The sequence below is a fragment of the Lissotriton helveticus genome, chromosome 8 (genome assembly GCF_964261635.1).
Source record: "Lissotriton helveticus chromosome 8, aLisHel1.1, whole genome shotgun sequence".
Taxonomy (NCBI): Eukaryota; Metazoa; Chordata; class Amphibia; order Caudata; family Salamandridae; genus Lissotriton; species Lissotriton helveticus.
In genome coordinates, this window is record NC_136069.1 from 1,704,578,710 (window position 1) to 1,704,599,693 (window position 20,984).

The 20,984-nt window shown below is 42.8% G+C and overlaps 1 protein-coding gene across 1 annotated transcript in view; it reads left to right on the forward strand.

Moving 5' to 3' along the window:
- The first annotated feature begins 12,241 nt into the window (after nt 1–12,241).
- Nucleotides 12,242–20,984, forward strand: part of LOC144772156 (pepsin A-like) — a 48,122-nt gene continuing 39,379 nt past the window's right edge. The window contains exons 1-3 of the mRNA XM_078656304.1: nt 12,242–12,336; nt 14,736–14,889; nt 19,698–19,815. Coding sequence (XP_078512430.1) covers nt 12,284–12,336; nt 14,736–14,889; nt 19,698–19,815 — 325 coding nt within the window. The 5' untranslated portion in view covers nt 12,242–12,283. The remainder of the gene's footprint in view (nt 12,337–14,735; nt 14,890–19,697; nt 19,816–20,984) is intronic.

Below are 20,984 nucleotides of genomic sequence, written 5' to 3' on the forward strand. Positions count from 1 at the left end.
AAGGAAACAAGCTACCGGGGACCAGTTTCTGGCATTTCAGCCTCGTCGGCCCGGCTTGCTTGAATCCTGATGGTGCAATGAGCAAGGGACTCACATCTGAGTTTACCCTTCCACGCTTATGGTGGACAAAATCATTCAGAAAAGGGGGTGGTGATGAACAGAGTGCCTGAATTAAGCAGACCACTCTTACCCAGTCCAAAGATCAGGGCTTGATCCATCACCGTTTTTTTAGCTCACTGCACCATCCCAGCTCAGAACTTGGCTATATGCAAATTAGTCCGTTCCTGTCCCAGTGCATGATGGGAACAGGACAAACCAAACTACCAAGCCACTTCTTATACTGGGAAGGAAACAAGCTACCGGGGACCGGTTTCTGGCATTTCAGCCTCGTCGGCCCGGCTTGCTTGAATCCTGATGGTGCAATGAGCAAGGGACTCACATCTGAGTATACCCTTCCATGCTTATGGTGGACAAAATGATTCAGAAAAGGGGGTGGTGATGAACAGAGTGCCTGAATTAAGCAGACACATCTTCCCCAGTCCAAAGATCATGGCTTGATCCATCACCGTTTTTTAGCTCACTGCACCATCCCAGCTCAGAACTTGGCTATATGCAAATTAGTCCGTTCCTGTCCCAGTGCATGATGGGAACAGGACAAACCAAACTACCAAGCCACTTCTTATACTGGGAAGGAAACAAGCTACCGGGGACCGGTTTCTGGCATTTCAGCCTCGTCGGCCCGTCTTGCTTGAATCCTGATGGTGCAATGAGCAAGGGACTCACATCTGAGTATACCCTTCCACGCTTATGGTGGACAAAATGATTCAGAAAAGGGGGTGGTGATGAACAGAGTGCCTGAATTAAGCAGACCACTCTTACCCAGTCCAATCACCCACTTTTCTGAATCAGAATATGAATGGTGCATTAAATATAGACACTCCATCCTTAGGGAAATTCTGTATTCATAGGGACAACACATTGTATGATAATTACTTTTTAGGAGCGAGTCAATGTGAAGATACATATCGTATAATTGGGGGATGGGGATTTAAAGGTGGTAAAGATCCAATTTTTCCTGGGATATATTTCATTTGTGGAAACAAGGCTTATTACAAATTGCCCGATCATTGGTGTGGGACATGCTATATTGGCTTGGTCTTTTCAAAAATCTTTCATGTAGATAGAAGTACTAGATGAATATTTGACATAGGTAAACATTTAAGTCATAGAGAGAGAGTGTAGCTGAAATATTTGGTGACATTTTTGGAGCACTGATACCAATGGTGTGGATATCTTTTAATGGAAACAAAATTTGAAAGTTGTCAACGATATTAGATCGATTGTCAACAGATACTGCAGGAGGATTTTTAATGGTAGATACTGAATTAGTTGCTATGAGAGCAATGATAATGCAGAATTGTTTTGCTCTTGATATAATTTTGGCAAAAGAGGGAAGAGTTTGTGGAACCTTACATGTACAGCATTGTTGCACGTACATATCAGATAAAAGTCAAAACATTGAAAAGTATATCAAAAATATTACAGAGTTGCATAAAGAAATTGAACCACTGGAAGTTGATAGAGTTCTAGGAAACATTTTTACAGCAGTTAAACATTGGTTACATGAGATAGGTAGTTCAATTATAGGTAAAATAATTTTCACAATGATAATAATAGCAGTAGTGATATTAGCATTAAGAATATGTTGCGTGATTAGAAAAAGGAGAAATATTAAGAGATTAATAAAGAAGATGAGTTAATAAAGACAAGATAAAGAACAAGAAAATGAAGATGTTGAGATAGAAGCATTTCAATCAATGGCCTATAAAAGAAATAGAGAAATAGATTAAACAAATTTGTAGACTGATACTAACTGAAGAATTTGAAACATGTTTTATTAAATTTTGCAAAATTTTGGGGAAGATTTGGTGATAAAATCACCAAAGGGGGGAGTTGATGGAGCGAGGGTAGAACCAATATTTTGTATACCACTCGTAAATTCTCTTTCCCATTACAGTAACAGGACCTAATTGAGTCGTTTGAAATACTAATCAACCTTGAGTAAAATTGCACCTACACAAGTACACGTGGGAAACTAAATTTGCTTATGTTGCAACAGTAATTAACTAATAAAGTGATTTTGTTGTGTCTTAAACTAACAAGCAGCTTTAAATTAATTCAAAGCGGCATGAATATGCTTTTTGTTTGTCCATTTGTGGCAGAAACAGGAAGATGGGTAAGAGAATCACTCATAATTGTGCTTTTATTTGCTAGGTAACCTCTAACAGGGATACCTTAGTAAAGGGGGAGGTAAACAGGATGGGTTTTAATTCAATAATTAATAGCTATTTGTGTTTGTTTCTATGATAGTTTCCGTATGGGCCTCTGCGGCCTGCTTAAAAATGGACGTCTGCATGAAATTGAGTTTGAGGCGTATTACGCATGCGCTGAGTCATGAAGGAAAACTGCAGATGAAGCTTGCAAAGCCTATAGCCAGATGAGATGGGTCAAGGACAACTTGCCTTGGTACCGTGAATGGCTGCCAATAAGATGGAAGTCGGTAGTGAAATCATGGGAACCAAATGCAAAATTGCTAGTTGAGGACACGAATGACATGAACATTTAAAAAGACAATGACCATATTCAAAAGTGCTGAAATCTCGTAAATAGAGATGGGATTGAGCTCATCCACCCCTTGTATGAACCAATCATGCTGCCGGAATGCTGATCGGTTCCTGATGCGTAAGAACTTTGTTGTTTTTCTTGAGATTTTGATTGCCTGAATGGGGACAGAGTCCTTAGGTGAGGCTGACAGTTAGGGAAATAGAATAATGAACTTGGGACCTATCATGCTTTCTTTTCTAAATAACAGTGTCCTTTGAACGTAAATGAATGTCTATTTCTGAGCTTACATTTAATGAATTAAATGTTTGAGATTTATGATTAATAATTTGAATTCAGTATACTTTAATTTTTGCAATAATAAAATAAGTCATGAGAAAGAATCGTTGCTAAATAAAAATGAGATAAATGAAGAATTAAGCTGGTCTTGTTCATCCTTACTCTAATTTTTTACTAGCCAGATCCATCGAACTGATGGTGGTGTGTCTGAATGAGCTGAGTTAATACTAGAACCATGGTAAAAGAGTTTAAACTGCAGGTATATATTTTGTAAATAGTTTAGTTGAATTTAGACACTCAGCTATGATCCAGCCGCCCTCCTTTGAATCACACCAATCCATGAAGTAGAGAGAAAGTACTAAGAGTGAAATCAGTGTTATGGGCCCCACTGACGAGTAAATGTGGTAAATGTGACTTCAGGGAAAGGTGATGAGGATTTTAGAAATAATTTCCGGAGGGGCGCTGCATCAAGGGTAGGGGTCCAAGGGTGCATGAGAGTGGATTGAGTTCATGATGGTTGTGATGTCTTGAATCCAGAGCTGTTTCCATACTGATAGCCAGTTGTGTCGGTGTGTGAGTAGAGGTGGTTGAGGTTTGTTGGGGATCAAAGTTCCTGTGGATGTCAGTGAGCTTTTGATGAAATGGAGAAGAGCTCTTTGGCGTGTTTAGTGCTTGCCTCGATGCGGCTGGAGAGGGCATCTTTCTTGGCCTCCCTGAGGTGGCGGTGGTGATTGTTGAGATCTGATCTAAAATAGCTTAGGTCAGAGGAGTTCTTGCTAGCTTGGGGGTAAACCAGCTAGTGTGTTTTGCTGTTCTGATGCCTGTGGTGTCTTTCACTGGGGCAATGGTATCTGCTGCTGTGGCGATCCACTTCAAGAAGTTCTTGGCTTTGAGTTTGAGGTTGTCAGATGGGTCAAGCCTGGTTGCTTTGAGAGCAGAGATCCAGAACGGTTCTGTGACTCCGTTCCATTTCCAGCAGGGTCGAGTGGGTGGGCAGGTTGGAGATTCTGAAAGCTGGTGAGTGTGAAGTGGATGATGCTGTGGTCAGGTCAGTTCTGTTCTGTGAGAGAACTTGATTCCGTTGTTGAGAAGAAGATAGTGTCCAGTGTGTGCCCTGTGATGTGTGTGGTGGCAGAGACCAGCAGTGAGAGACAGAGGTTGCTCAAGCTCTCCAGGAGGATCGTGGATTTGGTGTTGATGGGGTCTTCGAGGTAGACATTCAGGTCTCCAAGGAAGATATAGTATTTGGAGTCGATAGCCAGGGTGGGGAGATGAAGTCAGGGATGGTGTTGCAGAAGCTTGGACGGAGGCCCGAGAGTCTGTAGGTGAGGGTTTCTCCGATTGCAGTCTTTGTGTCGAGTCTGATCCGAAAGTTGAGGTGTTCCATGATCGGCAAAGTGTTGTCTTCTGATGGGGTGCATTGATGGGTGACTTTGTGCATGAGGGCGATACCTCAGCCGTGTTGCCAGTGCGGTGTAGCAGCTTGTAGCCGGAGGGCATCGTGGTGACGATGTCGGATGCCATGTTTTAGTAATGAACATGACATTGGAGGCAAGGGTGGTTATGATATCCCAAACGTCCTTGGTGTGCTTGCCCTGGGATTGCACATTGAGTAGCGTGCAGTGGAGCTTCAGGTCAGCAGCACAGGCATCACTGGAGAGCTGGTTTTGCACATAAAGCTGCAGTTCTGACAAGTGAAGGGACCTTCTGTGGTCCTGTGTGTTATGATGCAGCAGTTTGTGTCTCTCTTGGGGCTGAGGGACTGAAGTGCATTGGAGGTATATTGGAGGGAGAATCAGGGGTCCTGGCGCTGGGCGCAGTTCAGGCATGGATGGGCACAGAAGGGTTTGCCTTTAGCGCGCTTGTGGTGCATCTGCTACTCGACCAAATTGCAGCCTCCATTAAGTAGTTCCTGGGGTGGGAGGGGCATTGAGAGGCAGCAAATAAGGAAAGGAAAAACAGAGTGAGAACCGGTGGTACAAGGGGCAAACTAACTATGCAGGAACCACAAAGCTGACTTGCTAGGGGAAGCAGAGGGCTAACAAACTATAAAAAAAAATGTCTGATTAGCGGGGAATGTGGATACACAACTATACAAAAAGTGACTAACTAATGGGGTGATGGGGGTACACAAACTAAACAAAATAAGGTAGACTCGGGGGCACTGACACACATGGCAACATAACACAGATCAAAGCAGCAGGTAGAAAGCTGCAACAGCGATGAGAGGGGTGGCTGGCACAGTTGAAACTGAGCAAGTGATCCTCTGCAGAGGAGGTTCAGCTGTGAAATCTGTGTGTGTGGTTATCTTTGTTTTCATCTACAGGCAAAGCCATTCATGACTCCTCAGCAATCTTGGGGAGCACATCCATGAAGGAGCTGCCTCCTCCTTCAGAGATGCTGATGGACTTCCAGACCTGCCTCAGGGAAAGGGCCCAGGCCTCTTGCTTTCTGCAGACTCAATCTGTGCCCACCATTTGTGTCAGTAAGGTGAAAATAGTAAAATGCACCTTTCACAATTAATTTGAAGTGGCAGAACATACTGAATTTGATAGGTCACGCACTGTGATTGCTTGCTTAGTGAGTTTTTGCATGCCTTCGATGCATGCAGCCCTGGCTGCTGTGCCCAGAGAACCTTTATTGCCAGACACAAAAGAATAGATTTGGATGGAACATTGATTCTGATTCGGTGAGCAAATTACAACCACTTGTACAGAATTCATTCTTCTGCAACCCATTTAAAAAATCAAAACTCTAGAAAATTATATGTTTTCGTTTTCAGTTTTTTAATGAAATCTTTGTACATGAAGGCCCTGGCCCTTTACCTGGTCCAGCAGCAGAAACCACGTACTCTGCACTTTGGAAGAAGTGTTGTGTGTAAGCACACAGAATGTGCGGGTTTGGTAAACCTGGTGTTGACACCTCTCACTTGCCTCCACAGAGTACACCCTTTCTGAGTGCTTCTGTTCTCGTGGATTACCTTCTGCTTTTCTTTCAATTTTATCTCTACAAAGTAAGCACAATTATTTTAACCACTTGTCCTTGTCAGTTTTTAATGCAGCTGCCAAGGTGAAAAGACTTGCAAATTGAGCCACTAATCTGAGCTCTTTGGCCTTTCCCTGTTTTTTATCTGTAAATGGTATCAGAGTTTAAATAGTTTATTGCGACTTAGCTGTGTTATATTTTATTACAAATCAATAAGAAATACATAAATCAGTTGCCGAAAGTTGTGATTCAAACATACATTTGATTTTGAAAGATCAGTGGTTGGATGAAAGCCACCCTTAAAAAGCTCCAAGGCGTACAGCACGCAGCGGCCAGACTTGTTCTTAAGCTACCCAGGAGGTCCTCAGCTTCGGCCGCCTTGAAAACCCTTCGTTGGTTGCCACTGCCCAAAAGAATTCTGTTTAAAATTGCAACTATAACTTTTCGTGCATATAACGGCACTGGTCCACTTTATCTCATTAGAAAATGTCCCCATTACAATCCCTCATGGACCCTGAGATCCTCAAATCAAGACCTGATTAAGTTGCCAAAATTTAAATACAAAACGAAAGGAGGCAAGTCCTTGTCCTTCCTATCTGCTAAAGCCTGGAATTCCAATTCCCAACCATCTCAGATCCCTGACGCAAGAAAACCACTTCAGAAAGCATCTTAAAACATGGATCTACTCCCTCCCTGATGATTATGTAATGACCTTCATGTAACCTTCTATTTTTCAACTTCCGCACACTGTTTTTCTCTCAGCGCCAGGATGCTCCTTTCGGAGCGATAGTTGCGCTTTAGAAATACCAAATACCAAATACCAAATTTACAGGGGGAAGCAAGTGTCCCCTTAAGTGAGACCATTGATGCCCCTGAGGACCAACCAGGGCAAAGATGACCTTTGTCTTCTTGAGGGATACAGCAAGGAACCAACACTCCCTCTTTGACATTAGGGCTGGGCGGAATGTTTCATTTCACCCGCAGAATTGGTGGAATTTGATGACTCAGCATTAGCCGTGTAATGCGGAGTTTTGGCCCAATCAGCGCGTGGCTGAAGTGCTTCCCTCCGGGTTCCAGAAATGTGAGTGATTTTTGCAAAGTAGGCAGGCTGTTGCAAGCAGTGACGTCAGAGGGCTGCTTCTGCAGTAGAGTTGCTGCTACTCGAGTAGATTTGTTGCTTCTCAAGCAGATTTGCTGCCACTGGAGTAGATTTTCTACCCGAGCGGTAGAAAAATCAAATTGAATGTCCTCATGCTCCTGTGCACTTCATGATGCCATTCACGCAGATGGTTTAACTGCTTCTCGAGCCACTGGGACTAAATTGCAGCATGACGTACAAAGTTACGCCCATTTGTGGAGTTCCGCAGAATCTTAAGTAGTTTTTATGTAACTCAACAGAGTTCCACGGAGTAAAACTTTGCAAGTTCAGCCCACTCCCAATTATTATTAATAAAGATTGGGGCATATTATCAAGGGATTTATCGCTGCTTTTTTGGCTTTAAAAGCCAAGAAAGCGGAGATAAAATTATCTCCCTATGAGCAACAGGGTGCTAACACGCAAATTTGCATGTTAGCACCCTTTTTCTCTACGCTTCCCCTTGCATCTCTAATGAGATGCAAAGGGGGCGTTCCAGAGAAAAATAATAGGAGATATGTTGTTAAGCCACATTTCGCCTATTATCAAGGATTTTGCTAACCCTGTTAGTGATAAAAAAAGCAGCGCTAACCGCGGTTAGCACTGCTTTTTTTACACCTGGTATTTTCCTGACTTAGCCATGATATCCTATGGAAGGTGGATATCATGGCTAAGTTTGTGAGCCCCTATCATCAAGCTAACGCCAAAGTTCGAGAGATTATCGTTGGTTTTCCAGCGATAATCTCTCATTTGGCAGTTAGCGCGAGGAGTTTTATCACTTCTGAGATAAACCTTGCTAATAGCAAATTATCTCTGCGATAATTTCCGGCGAAGCTTAGCGTTAAAAAATTTGTTGCTAAGCATCGTTAGCGATAAATATCGGTCATCGTTGGTAATATGCCCCATTGTTTTTAAGAAGGCAGGGTAGGAATGAGTATGGGGAAATATGCCGTACAATCGGAAACCGATGCACCATTTGTGAATTTTGTTAAATATGAAGTAAACTAATATGGTGGTGTTTCCTTTAGCATTAATTTTTCCAAATTATTTTTGGACATGAATGACTGACTCGAGCAGAAGATATCTCACTGAGTAAAGTTTCTCCTCGCACCACTTTCAAACAACAAGTATGCCCTCATATGCCTCCTTCATGGGAGGTGCCGCCCAATGATATTTTATACCAAGTTTTCATATATTTTGTACAAACCTTTGCAAACTTCGCAGAAACTTTCACAGAATCCTACAATGTACAATGCTCAAGTTCGAGCTTCTAAAGCTATAAGTGCAGTAAAATGCAAAAGACTACACACTCATTAGTATTTTAAAATAACCCACTTTTTAAAGCACACTAGGCACCAATATCCGCATTGTACATCAAATACTGAATACTTTTCACCTGTTAAATTTTGGAATATTTGACCTGCCAACATTTAATGAAAGGTGAGATATTTTACTCACCCAGTGATTACTGGGAATGTTAAATAACACTCAACTTGTAATTACTACCCCTGTGCAAAGAAACAAGCTATATCATAACCGAGTGACCTCTTGGTGTAAGGTACATCAATCAAGTAACTAACATGTGAAAAAAGAATATATGGAGGGACTGATATCTATTTGCCAGGCCTCATGTTCTCAAAAAATATGTGTCGATCTGAGGCCAGAGGGTGTTCTTAGTTATATTATTTTCCAAGACTCATCACTACAGAAGAGCCTCACACAGCAGAAGGGTCACCTACACACAAGCATTGGCAAAGAGAGATATTCAATAATCTGCACTATACATTTTGACTGATTCATTTCACTAGCCCATTTCTGCCAGCCAGGGGTCCCCCTCTTTTGGTCAGGTCTTTTAGAAATGCAGCAGTTGGGACTCAACTAGCTCAACCTCAGGATCACCTTGGCAAGCATCGTAAATTGGCACACTTTGTGAGATACGTCTATCACTGATGTGCTGCTCGGACCTGAAGTTATTGATTGTGAGTTGGAGATTTCCAAACCAAACCCCAGATCACAGGGTAACATTAGTTCATGTTCTAAATACTAATGCAGTTATAGCATCTTTGAAGCTATGTGCGAAGGTAACTGTTTCGGTCCTTTCTCAGTTATGACCTTGTAAATTTCACCGGCAACAACTACATCTGTTAACATTTGTATGTGTTCCACAAGCATTTCACTGACAGGACTTTCCATCTTTACTGGTTCCAGTTGATTGTCAAAGTCTATCTGGACTCAAAGCATTACCCTTCCTTGAGTCAGCCTTGGCGCCTCGACTGCTTTACCAGTAGAGAATCAAATGTACGAAGAAGCCTTGGCAAATTATTAAGAAAAGAGTTCACACGTATGTGAGACATGATTGGAAAACAAATACACCAACCAAGGAAATTGCACAGTGACCAACAGCTGCTTCAAAACCTTGAGAATAGTCCTCAAAGTTATGAGACAAGTGGCCTGATGCACAAAGCATTTTTTAGGTCCTCAATGACCCAATATTCTTTTTGTTATATGCAAACATGAAATTGCAAATTTACAGCATCACAATTTAGGCTTGTAATACGGTCCTTGAATGGGCTGTGTGCGGGTGCGCTATCAGTCTTCTTTTCTTTGCTATTTGTATGTTTTTTGGACTGATGTGTAGAAATACATTGTTTAATACTTATTAAAAAATCCTTGGCTTGTGGTGGTGTGCACTTTTGTTAAGGTTTGTCTGTTACTGTGAAGGTAGCTAGGTATCTTATAACAATGATTTCGATATTAAATGCAATTAGTTTACTCCTTTGTTGTTTATTAAGATTCTAACTTTTCTTTGTAGCATGTCATTCATTCTACTGGATCGTTTACACCCTCTCGGGTGATTGGTGCACTATACTAATCAGCATACCATAACTTATTTAGGTTTAATGTGGGTTACTGAGTGCCCAAATCTTAGCTGTTGGTTGCTTTGTTCTATTTCTAGGGCTCCCATGATCTTGAGTGTAAGTTAGGTTCTTCCGAGGGTGGCTGGGAAGGTATACCTCCATTCATCTAATGTGTTGTTGCTTTTGACTTCTTGAGCCATGGTGCTTTCATAGACATTCCACCATGGCATTTGGAATTTGGGTTGACATCTATGTCTGGAGCGGTGCAGGCTGCCAACACAAGATTCTGTAAATTAGTGAAATAGGGGACTTAGTTTGTGTTCAATCAGTAGACTCCGTATAAGAAAGTTGTAGTGAATAGCTACTTTCGTTTAGAGGCACATAGGCTGGTGTGATTAATTTCTTTAATACAAAGGCAAACTGACTGTTGCATATGCTACACTTGATGCATATTGCTGGAGATGTCTCTAAGTGCTTTGATTAAAGGGGTGGTAACCACCTTGAATGGCGGTGTAGGTATAGTTTTAGTATTGTTTGTACCACAGCTTGTTCAAAGTCTATTAATATTTTGTAATATTGTATGTGGGGAGTAGTTGTTTGTTTTAATTTTCATGTAGTTTAGTAGTTTGTAATATGTGCCACTTTGTTTATTAGGTAGCAAGGCGTATATGAGGGGTATATTAGTGATTTAATATCTACCATGCATGATATAGATCTAAGTGAATGGTTTAGGACATATTTTGAATGTTATGCCCAAAATCTATTTTTTGAAATTGGCTTAGGCTTAATAGGATATTTGCTAAACCAAATATAATAATGCATTTGTCATTATCTAGGTTCTCATGTGGATTAAGGGTTCATCATTATGTGTTGTCGTTAAGTGTTCAGGAATTTGGATGTCATCATGTTTTTACAGGACAGCAGGAGTGTCACTTGAGCCTTTTTTTAGTTATTATGCATTTTAAAATTGATATATCTAGTAGCTCTCCTGTGATTGGTACAGATACTCTAGGGATATATTTTGGGCATTTTCTTTTTCATTTTGATTGTGGGCTCTTGGCAACTAGTGTTTGCCTGTTTTAAATCTTGAAACACTTACCTTACTTCAATGTGGGTGACATTTAGGGGTGGTTGTGTTCTCTCGTGTCAATACCATCCTTTTTTGTAGAAGCCCTCCAATAACATGAATTGGAATAGTATTTTGTACATGTCCAATTAACATTTCCGGTGCTTGTGCTATCTTGGCTATATAGGAGCCCAATTGTTTTGGGGGTGGTAGGTGTTAAACTGTTCTGCTCCTTTTACATTGTATATTAATTAAGTTCCTATTGTTCTTGAATAATTTATTTTATGGTTGTTTTAACTGGTTAATGTTCTTTTAGTTGCATTGTTTTGCATAATTTGTTACCATTTATGGTGGATGATAATTAGTGTATATGGTGAAGGCTGATATATATTTCTGTGTTCTTGTGCTATTTTGGATGCATTTTTTTTATTAATTTTATTTAATAATGTTTATGCTTTATATTACATTAATTCTTGAAAGCATCTTTGTTTTTTAATTATTTGGTCGTTTGAAATTTATTTTATTGTTTAATTTAAATAATGAATTTAGAGGATTTATTGATTTATGTAGAATTTAATTGTACGTGTTGTGTTAATTGAATAGCGTTACTATATTATTTTGTAATATTGTCTTTAATGTTTGTGCCATTAGTGTAGACGATATTGTGTGTATCGATATTTAAGATGTTTTAAATATTTATTCATAGGTAAGAATATTTTTGTTTAGGATATTTGTGCTTTCAATATTAGTAGAAATGGATATTTGTAGCTACCATATTTTAGTCATCGATATATGTGTTGTTGGTAATTAAGTATAGGATAGCAAGAATTTTGTAAATAATATATTTTTGGAGAGTTTTTACACATCAATATTGTTTTCATCGATGTTGTCATTGATCCCACATTCCTCACCTACATCATTGTTAGTTTCTAAGTAGTTCCTTATCACATTGTGCAAGGTGCCTTAGTTCTGACAAAGTGATATAATATAAACATGTTCCATTGGAAATGTGCATTTATGTATTGATAGATTAGCCTGGCTTTGAAAGTAGGTTCACGTTCTTTCTAAACTTTATCTGACCTATGCTACTGACAAAAGTGTGCTTGCGTCACTAACATTACTTAAAGTTACAGAGATTAGAAGTGTTGACAATGGTCTCTTATCTGGGCTTTTGAGAAGATTTTTATCTCCTATCCCACTTAAACCTTCTTATCAGGCTGTGAAGGTTGTGTGAGGGGCACCCACAGCAGTATATTAGGGACCCTCTTGACTTTGCTCTTCACAGCTGAAAACCTGAGTCTTAGATTCATTCTGATACTTTGGACAGAAGTGAGAGCCATGAAGTTGCTGCTGCTCCTGGGGCTGGTGGCCCTCTCTGAGTGTGTTGTCAGGTGAGAAGTTACCAAAAAGCTTATTTCAGCAGAGGGTTCTGCAGGAGATAGATTCAGGTATTCAGTCCCAAATTTCAGGCTGAGAATTGTGCCACAGAGACTGACATAGAGGGGGCCCTCATAAGTTGTTCAACTTAGGGCACATTAAAAGAGAGTTTGGCCATGACTGTGTTGTGACATTTCTGTATTGCTGATCAGATTTCCATGAAATGTGTAGGGTGAGAACACTTATGTTGTATACATAAGATACTTTCTCTATAGCAATGCATGGCAGTTCTTTTGCAACTTCTAATCAGAGTGAGGTGCAGGTGCTACTATTTACATTTTAACTGCAGTCATATGATGATTGATCATACTTGGAAGAATATGTGGCAAAGTTAGTCTTTTGTATTGTACACACCAGGGCTCAGGTTTAATAAATCATGCAACGTGGCATAGCAAGTAAAGTTCCTGGGCTGCATTGCATGAACATACGGGAGCAGAGCTGTTCCATATCTGCTCAGATGTGGTGCTGCTCTGCCTTTGCCAGGCCCAGGGGCACTTTTAGCTGCCACGTGCAGATACAGACACCCTTGCACCATAGTGCAAAGGTGCATGTGTTGTGGTAAGCATAGATTTGAATTAGGAGGTCCCTTACAGCACAAATGCAAAGTGGAAAAAACAAAGATAAATGAAAACATTTCTATATTGGCACAAATCTCTGTCTACAATGCTTTGTCCATAGGGATGTATGTCAACACCCATAATTGGTTGCATGGCAAAGCCCATGCACCACCCATTTCATGCCACCTTTACTCAAACTAATTCAAAGAAAAGCATTGTGCAGCTTTGCATTACTTTTGATTATTATCCAAAGCAAATCACAATTTGTGTTGAATTATAAATCCAACAGTACATTTTGTGTCAGGTTTGTGTTTTACAAAATAGCTCAACCTCAAAGCAGTGCAGTGATATAAAGTGTTGTTTGTTTGCAAAACACTCGACACCCAGACCTGACAGCTGATCTACAGTGTATAGTGATACTTCTTGGGTACTTGTCAGGCAGCACTTCATGTCGTAAAAATATATTGAATGCTAAATCTTTACGAATAAAACCTTTGCATTTCTGAAATGTGCCCTAAGTAGTGAGTCTGGGAATAGTGCTTATTAGTACAGCTCTGAATCTGGGGTTACCCATACTATCAAGTGATTTAGACAGCCTTTTCCAAAATGTGTCAAGAGCTGACAAAACTAAATTGATAAAAAGAAATGTTCTACTCTGCTATATTCCCACACTTGTCCTGATAAAAGCAGTACTCACTTGTGTGGCTGGACCTATCACCTACAACTTGAAAAGGATGAAAAAGCAATGTGGAGACATCAAGGTTTTATTTACAAGCTGCTTGTACTCCCTAAAAATGTTGCACCGGTGGCGCAAGGGACTTGTAAATTAGCCCCAAAAATGTTTGCCTTGCAAATTGACTCATTCGAGTGATGTGTGTAGCTGGGGTACTTGGGCCTGTTTTAGACCAACACCCAGGGACACCTATTTGCTCGTGACATTTCTGAAAACTGGATTCCTAGAGGAGTGCATTGTGAAGTGAACCCTCTACATTACTACCCACAAAACCCTGTAAAAGTCAAACTTTGGATACAATCCTACTTTCATCACATTTCTGAGACAAAATATTTCGAAAATGACCTCTGCACTGCTGATCAGAGCAGAGGTAGGTGTTTTTTGTTGCTCATAACCCCTGCACGGCTGCACTGCTGATCTGAGCTCAGTAAGGTGCTTTGTGTGACCATAACCCCTGTACCCCTGTACCGCTGTTCTGAGCTGTGGAAGGTGCGTTGTGTGGCCCATGACCCCTGCACCCTGCACTGCTGATCAGAACAGAGGAAGGTGCTTTGTGTGGCCATAACCCCTGTACCCCTGCACTGCTGATCTGACTAGAGGAGGTTGCTTTGTGTGGCCCATGACCCCTGCACCCCTGCACCCCTGCACTGCTGATCCAAGCTCAGGAAGGTGCTTTGTGTGGCCCATGACCCCTGCACCCCTGCACTGCTGATCAGAACAGAGGAAGGTGCTTTGAGTGTCCATAACCCCTGCACCCCTGCACTGCTGATCTGACAGAGGAGGTTGCTTTGTGTGGCCCATACACTGCATCAAACATTCTTTGGGTATTTGTAAAATACATGTTTTTTTCCATCTCGTGGTTCCAAGAGGCACCATCATGAACCTGCGCCTCACTGTTGACACCTATCTGAAGTCCCTTGAAAACCTTGATGGAAAATAACCCTGTTATCAAGAGAGATCCTTACACCTATATAAGCCCATCACTTCTTAAAGGGAATCCTTGATTGCGCGTGACGATCCTGGCCTATCTGTCTTCTACTTATTGTGTTTTCCTTTCCCTCAGGATCTCTCTGACAAAAGGGAAATCCCTCCGGGATCATCTGAGGGAAGAGGGCAAGCTGAGGGATTACTTGAAGACATATGAAGAAGTGGCCAGTAAATTCTCACAGACCGAGGACGCTGTGGTCACCTATGAGTCAATGTGGAATTACTTGGATGTGAGTAAAATAGACCATTTCAACCATAAAACCCCTTCCTTATGAGGGCTGTCTGGAACCTGCCATGATTGCATTCATGCATATTTTTCTTGTAGACCCTATGAACTGTAGTGTCTGCCCATAGACAATGAAAGGCACAGAGGTGTCTCAGAACTTTGGGGAAGAGATGAGGGTAGAGGTGATTTACTTGTCTGTCCATTGTACCCTTGTGTTTATAGGAGGCGGTAAAGATGGGTGTGTGGTGGTGGGGGTGGGCCTGTGTGGAATGGGGGTGAGTGTGTGGTGTGGTGAGTGTGTGGTGGTGTGTGTGTGTGTGTGTGTGGTGGATTGTCAATGAAGGTGCAGGCTACACTTATAATACATCTGCATGAAAAGTGACATTAACTCCATGTGTGGCTGTTCAGTGATCATTTTGAACACTTTTGGATCATAACACTCTGTACTTCCATGAATGTAGGGTACCTGTCTAGTGTTCTTGCAGACAGAAGAGCAAAGAGGCTAAAAAGTGTTTGGCAGACTATATAATGCAAACCAAAGTCTGCTTGGAATCTGGGTGCAGTCAAAGTCAGTAGGGACCCACAGGAATGGGGAGAGCAAAAGGCAGCATGTCCACCCTAATGTAGAGGTGAAAATATAAAACAGTGTAGCATGCCTTGTAGCCTGAAGCTTGGGTGGTATGAAACAACTTGATCGGATAGTAGTGGGTTCCTGCCACAATGAGCCACTGGCACAGCTCTCTGATGAAGAACAGCGTTTGAGGTCCCTGGATCTGAGAACCTGCTCCAGGGTGTTTCATAAGCTGTGTGCACAGCACTGCTCATGTGTTCCAACAGGTGTGCACACAGCACTTCTCATGTATTCCACCAGGTGTGGTGAAGATGAAGGCACACAGCACTGCTCTTTTGTTAAAACAAGTGTGCTTGCACAGCACTGCTCATTTGTTCCAGCAGGTGTGAGCACACAGTGCTGCTCATGTCTTCCAACTGGTGTGGGTACAGGTGAGGGATGCAGAGCACTGCTCATGTGTTCCACCAGGTGTGTGCCCGCCGCACTTTCATGTGTTCTACCAGGTGTATGCACACAGCACTGCTCATGTGCTCCACCAGCTGTGGGCACACAGCACTGCTCATGTGTTCCGGCAGGAGTGGGAGCATGTCAGGGTTTACAGCAACCCTAATGTGTTCCACCAGGTGTGGGTGCAAAGCTCTGCTCATACGTCCACCATGTGTGGGCACATGGCACTGCTCATGTGTTCCACCAGGTGTGGGCACACAGCTCTGTTCACATGTTCAACCAGGTGTGGGTGCAATGCACTGCTCATGTGTTCCACCAGGTGTGGGCAGACAGCAATACTCATGTGTTCTATAAGGTGAGGGAACAACGCACTGCTAATGTGTACACACCAGTTGTGGGCACAGAGCACTGCTCATGAGTTCCACCAGGAGTTGGTGCAAGACACTGCTCATGTGTTCCACCAGGAGTGGGCACACAGCATGGTCATGAGTTCCACCCAATGTGGGCACACAGCACTGCTCATGAGTTCCACCAGGAGTGCATGCATGGCACTGTTCATGTGGTCCACCAGGTGTGGCACCCAGCACTGCTCATGAGTTCCACCAGGTATGGGCACACAGCACTGCTCATGTGTTCGATCAGGTGTGGGAAAGCAGCACTGCTAATTTGTTCCGCCAGGTGTGGGGAATCATCACTGCTCATGTGTTTCACCAAGTGTGGGCACCATGAACTGCTCATGAGTTCCACCAGGTTTGGGAACACAGTATTGATCACGTGTTCCACCAGGTGTGGGCACACAGCTCTGTTCACATGTTCAACCAGGTGTGGGTGCAAAGCACTGCTCATGTGTTCCACCAGGTGTTGGCAGATAGCAATACGCATGTGTTCTATAAGGTGAGGGAACATAGCACAAGTCTCGGCGGTGGTGGGCACTTGTGTAGGCCTCCTGAGACAACTGCGAAAGCTAGCTCCCATCTTAAAGGCAGACACCCTCAGAAGAGCAGTGTCAGCCTTAATTCTGGCCCGATTGGATTATGACAATGCCATGTATTTCGGCATCCCGAAAAAACTCACCAAGAGACTTCAGATCGTCATGAATGACGCGGCCAGACTTATTTACAATAAACCAAGAAGGACACCAGCCACCCCTCTTCTTCGGGAGCTACACTGGTTGCCAGTAAATCAACGAGCCAAGTTCAAAGGCCTATGCATTACGCAGAAAGCCTTATATGGGCAAGCCCCGAAATACATCAAAAAACGCCTTGTCCCATATGCCCCCAACAGGAACTTACGCTCAGCCGACGCCGCTCTATTGATCTGTCCTAGGATCAAACGATCCACTATCGGTGGTCGGACATTTTCCCACACAATGCCTAAAGCCTGGAACCAACTGCCTGAAAATCTGCGCAAAGAAACCAGACTCCTGCCTTTTAGGAAAAAGCTAAAAACCGTGCTTTTCCAAGAGGCATGGGGTAATATCTAGTCTGTTTTCCTCCTGCCAGTATTCACTCGCCTGTCAAGCGCTTAGAGACCCCGGGGTGATAAGGCGCTCTACAAGTCTAAAATACAAATACAAATACAAATACAAATGTGTACCCACCAGTTATGGGCACAGAGCACTGCTCATGAGTTCCACTAGGTGTGGGTGCACAATACTGCTCATGTGTGCCACCAGGAGTGCCAGAGCGATGCAAGCAGTTTCATAAATAGGCCCCGTGCATTAATTTTATTTGGTGTTTTTGGAAGGAGCGACTGCTCCGCCTCAATTTGTATGGACACTTTACATTTATGTCTCTCCTTCATGTGTCTCTTCTCCAATAGTGGCTGCCACTCATAAAGGGTTGTAGGGTGGGAAGGAAGCACGCTGGGGGAGGGCAGGAGGGGATGATAGGTTACTAATAATTTTTAAACTTATCTGACGCCGCAGGCCACGTTTGTCGTCGCTCCTGCAGGCCTTTTCCTGGATCCCAGCAGCCCCTGGGACGGATTCCGAGCCAATCCTTGAGGTGCAGCGCAGCACAGGGTTTGGTCTGAGCGGGCTGAAAATATGTCTTGCTCAGACCAGAGAGTATGTGGGGATTTCTCCAGCCCGGCTGATGAATGCAGCCATGCTGGAGAAACCTAAGTGCGCATGTTTGTTTTTGTTGGCCTGAGACAGCTGCCCACACCCAAATGAGCACTTTGGGAGTGTTGAAGAACTCCTCCTTCACCCTCCCAAGCCCCGCCCCTCCATGCACAAGCTAGCAAACAAAAAATAAAACCATGCTTGAGTATTGTTTTATCTTTCATTTGCTGGCTCTGCGCCAGACAGTTGGGCTACCCTCCTCCGCCATTGCAGAGGAGCCGCCACTGCTCTTCTCTGCAGTAACCCTCCCTAGCGATCCTTCAAATATCTGTATTGAGTATAATTCTCTTTGTGATGGGGCTATTACTCAAAGATGTATTAAAACATAATTTAATTCTGAGTAATGACATCACCTCTACTTACAGTTCAGCACGACTGACGTTAAAATTGAAAACCCTGGCCACTGTTCCCACCTTTTTTTCTTTACAAGAATTTGAAAATAAGCAAAATATAATAGCCTTTGGTTGGAAAGAGCACATTCTAAATGACAGACTCAGATCTGTGCATACCTCAGCTTGCACAGGGCACTTGCCTCAATGCTACATCTTGCAATATTAGGTTGGGGTTCAGAGTGTGGACACAGATGTTCCAAAGAGAACAGCGGCCTGGGCCATCAGGACGTTAGTAAACCCCCTGTCATTGGTCACTCTCAGGGGGTGCAGGCAGGTACAGAGTGCCTCCGCCAGGAAGAACAGCATCTCTGAGAAGAAGCAGTTTGATGCACTAATACCTGTTTGCGCTGACCTTACACCTGCGCATTGTCCGTCGTGGAATGTGAGGCACAGGGACATCCGCCGAAAATGCACTATTTGCCAGAATTATGTGAATAATGATGGGGGATGTTGTGAACCTCAGAATGTTGTGACTTTACTTAAAGATAGAAGGAAACCTCATTGAGCCTATTTACAAGTTTTAGAACACATGCATCATACTAAATACCGATCACAAAGGGTCAGATTCACTGAATCTGCCCCTTTGCGACCGGTGTTTTTGCATTTGGGATGCATAAACCCAAATGCAAATTTGCAATTTAAGTAATCGCAAAATTGCAAATGCGTTTAGGGAATCGCAAATTGAGATTCCCTAAATGCAATGCATCATGCAATTTTAAATCGCGATTTCGCAATTAGGGGTCGCTCATTACCATCAGTTTGAAGTTGATGGTAATTTGCGAAAACTTTGAAAAATGCACTGAAGGTCAATTTTCAAGGTTACATGTTACACACACACATGCCCTTGGGAAATGTGTGTGCGCAAAACATGTGATCACATGGCAATTTCAGGGGTGCATCAGGGTGTCCTTTTGGCACCCTTGCACCCTTGAAATTTCATGCGCAATTTGGGAGAACGTATTTGCTGCACATGCAATTCCCATTTATTCCTATTGGTATCTAGGCCCATAGGAATGAATGGGAAGCTATTCCCTAAATGTGATTCGCAATTTGCGAGTTGCAATTAAAGATTGTGTAGGAATCACAATTTTTGTTTGTGATTCATATATGCATAGGAATTGTAATTCCTTAAAAATCGAAAATTAGGAATCGCAATTCCTCACTTTGATGCATGTGGCCCTAAGTGTGTGCATTGCGGGTGTGAGAGTCGAATATAAACACTTGAAAGAGTCGCAATTCTGCAAATTGTAATTTATTTTCCCTTAATTCTCCTTCAGGTGGTCTATTATGGCACAATCACCATTGGGACTCCACCTCAGGCCTTTAGGGTGATGTTTGACACGGGCTCCTCCAATCTCTGGGTACCGTCCACAGACTGCAAGAGTCCTGCCTGCAGTAAGTATGTGTATGAACATTGAATTGACAATTGGGAGCTGCAACATCTCTCATAAAGCCTGCTGTACCGTGAATCCCTCACTTTATGTCACTCTTTATCATTGCGACTCCTTGAAAATGCAGACACAATCACACACACATGCACGCACACACACACAAACACCCACACACACACGCACCCACACACACAAACACCCATACATGCACACCCACACATGCACACACACAAACACGCACACACACACATACAAGTGCACACATACACACACACAGCGAAGCACTCACACATATAAGCACACACACCAAGGCAGACACACACACAGACACACAAGCCTACACATGCACACACCCACACACCCACATATGCACACACATGCGCGCACACACTCACACATGCATGCACACACACACAAGTTCACACACACATGAACACCCATGCATGCACACCCACACATGCACAAACATGCGCGCACACACTCACATATGCATGCACACACACACAAGTTCACACACACATGCACACCCATGCATGCACACACACAAATGAACACCCACACATGCACACACATATAAGCACACACACTCACGCAGACACAGACACACATGCACATACCCACACATGCACATTCACACATATAAGCACACACACCCACGCAGACACACACACAGACACACAAGCACACACATGCACACACCCACACATGCACATACATGCGCGCACACACTTACACATGCATGCACACACACACACAAGTTCACACACAAATGCACACCCATTCATGCACACACACACACATGCGCACCCACACACACACACACCCCCACACACACACACCCACACATGTACATACACACATGCACGTACATCTCCTGTAGCGGAATTAGAAACTATTTAAGTTGTGCTGCGTGCTGTCTTCTACCTGGCAGCTGGCCCAACAATGAAACACAAACACACATACATGCATGCGCACACGCATACACAAACAAACACACCCATGCATTCCATATAATGAAATGAAATACAATTTAAGATTTGTTGTGTGCTTTCTTCTACCCAGCACCTGGCTTAGCAATAGGATACTACACACACATCTGTACACAGGCACACATACACACAATCACGCACTCATGCAGACATTCTATGTAAGATAATTAAAATCAATTCACAC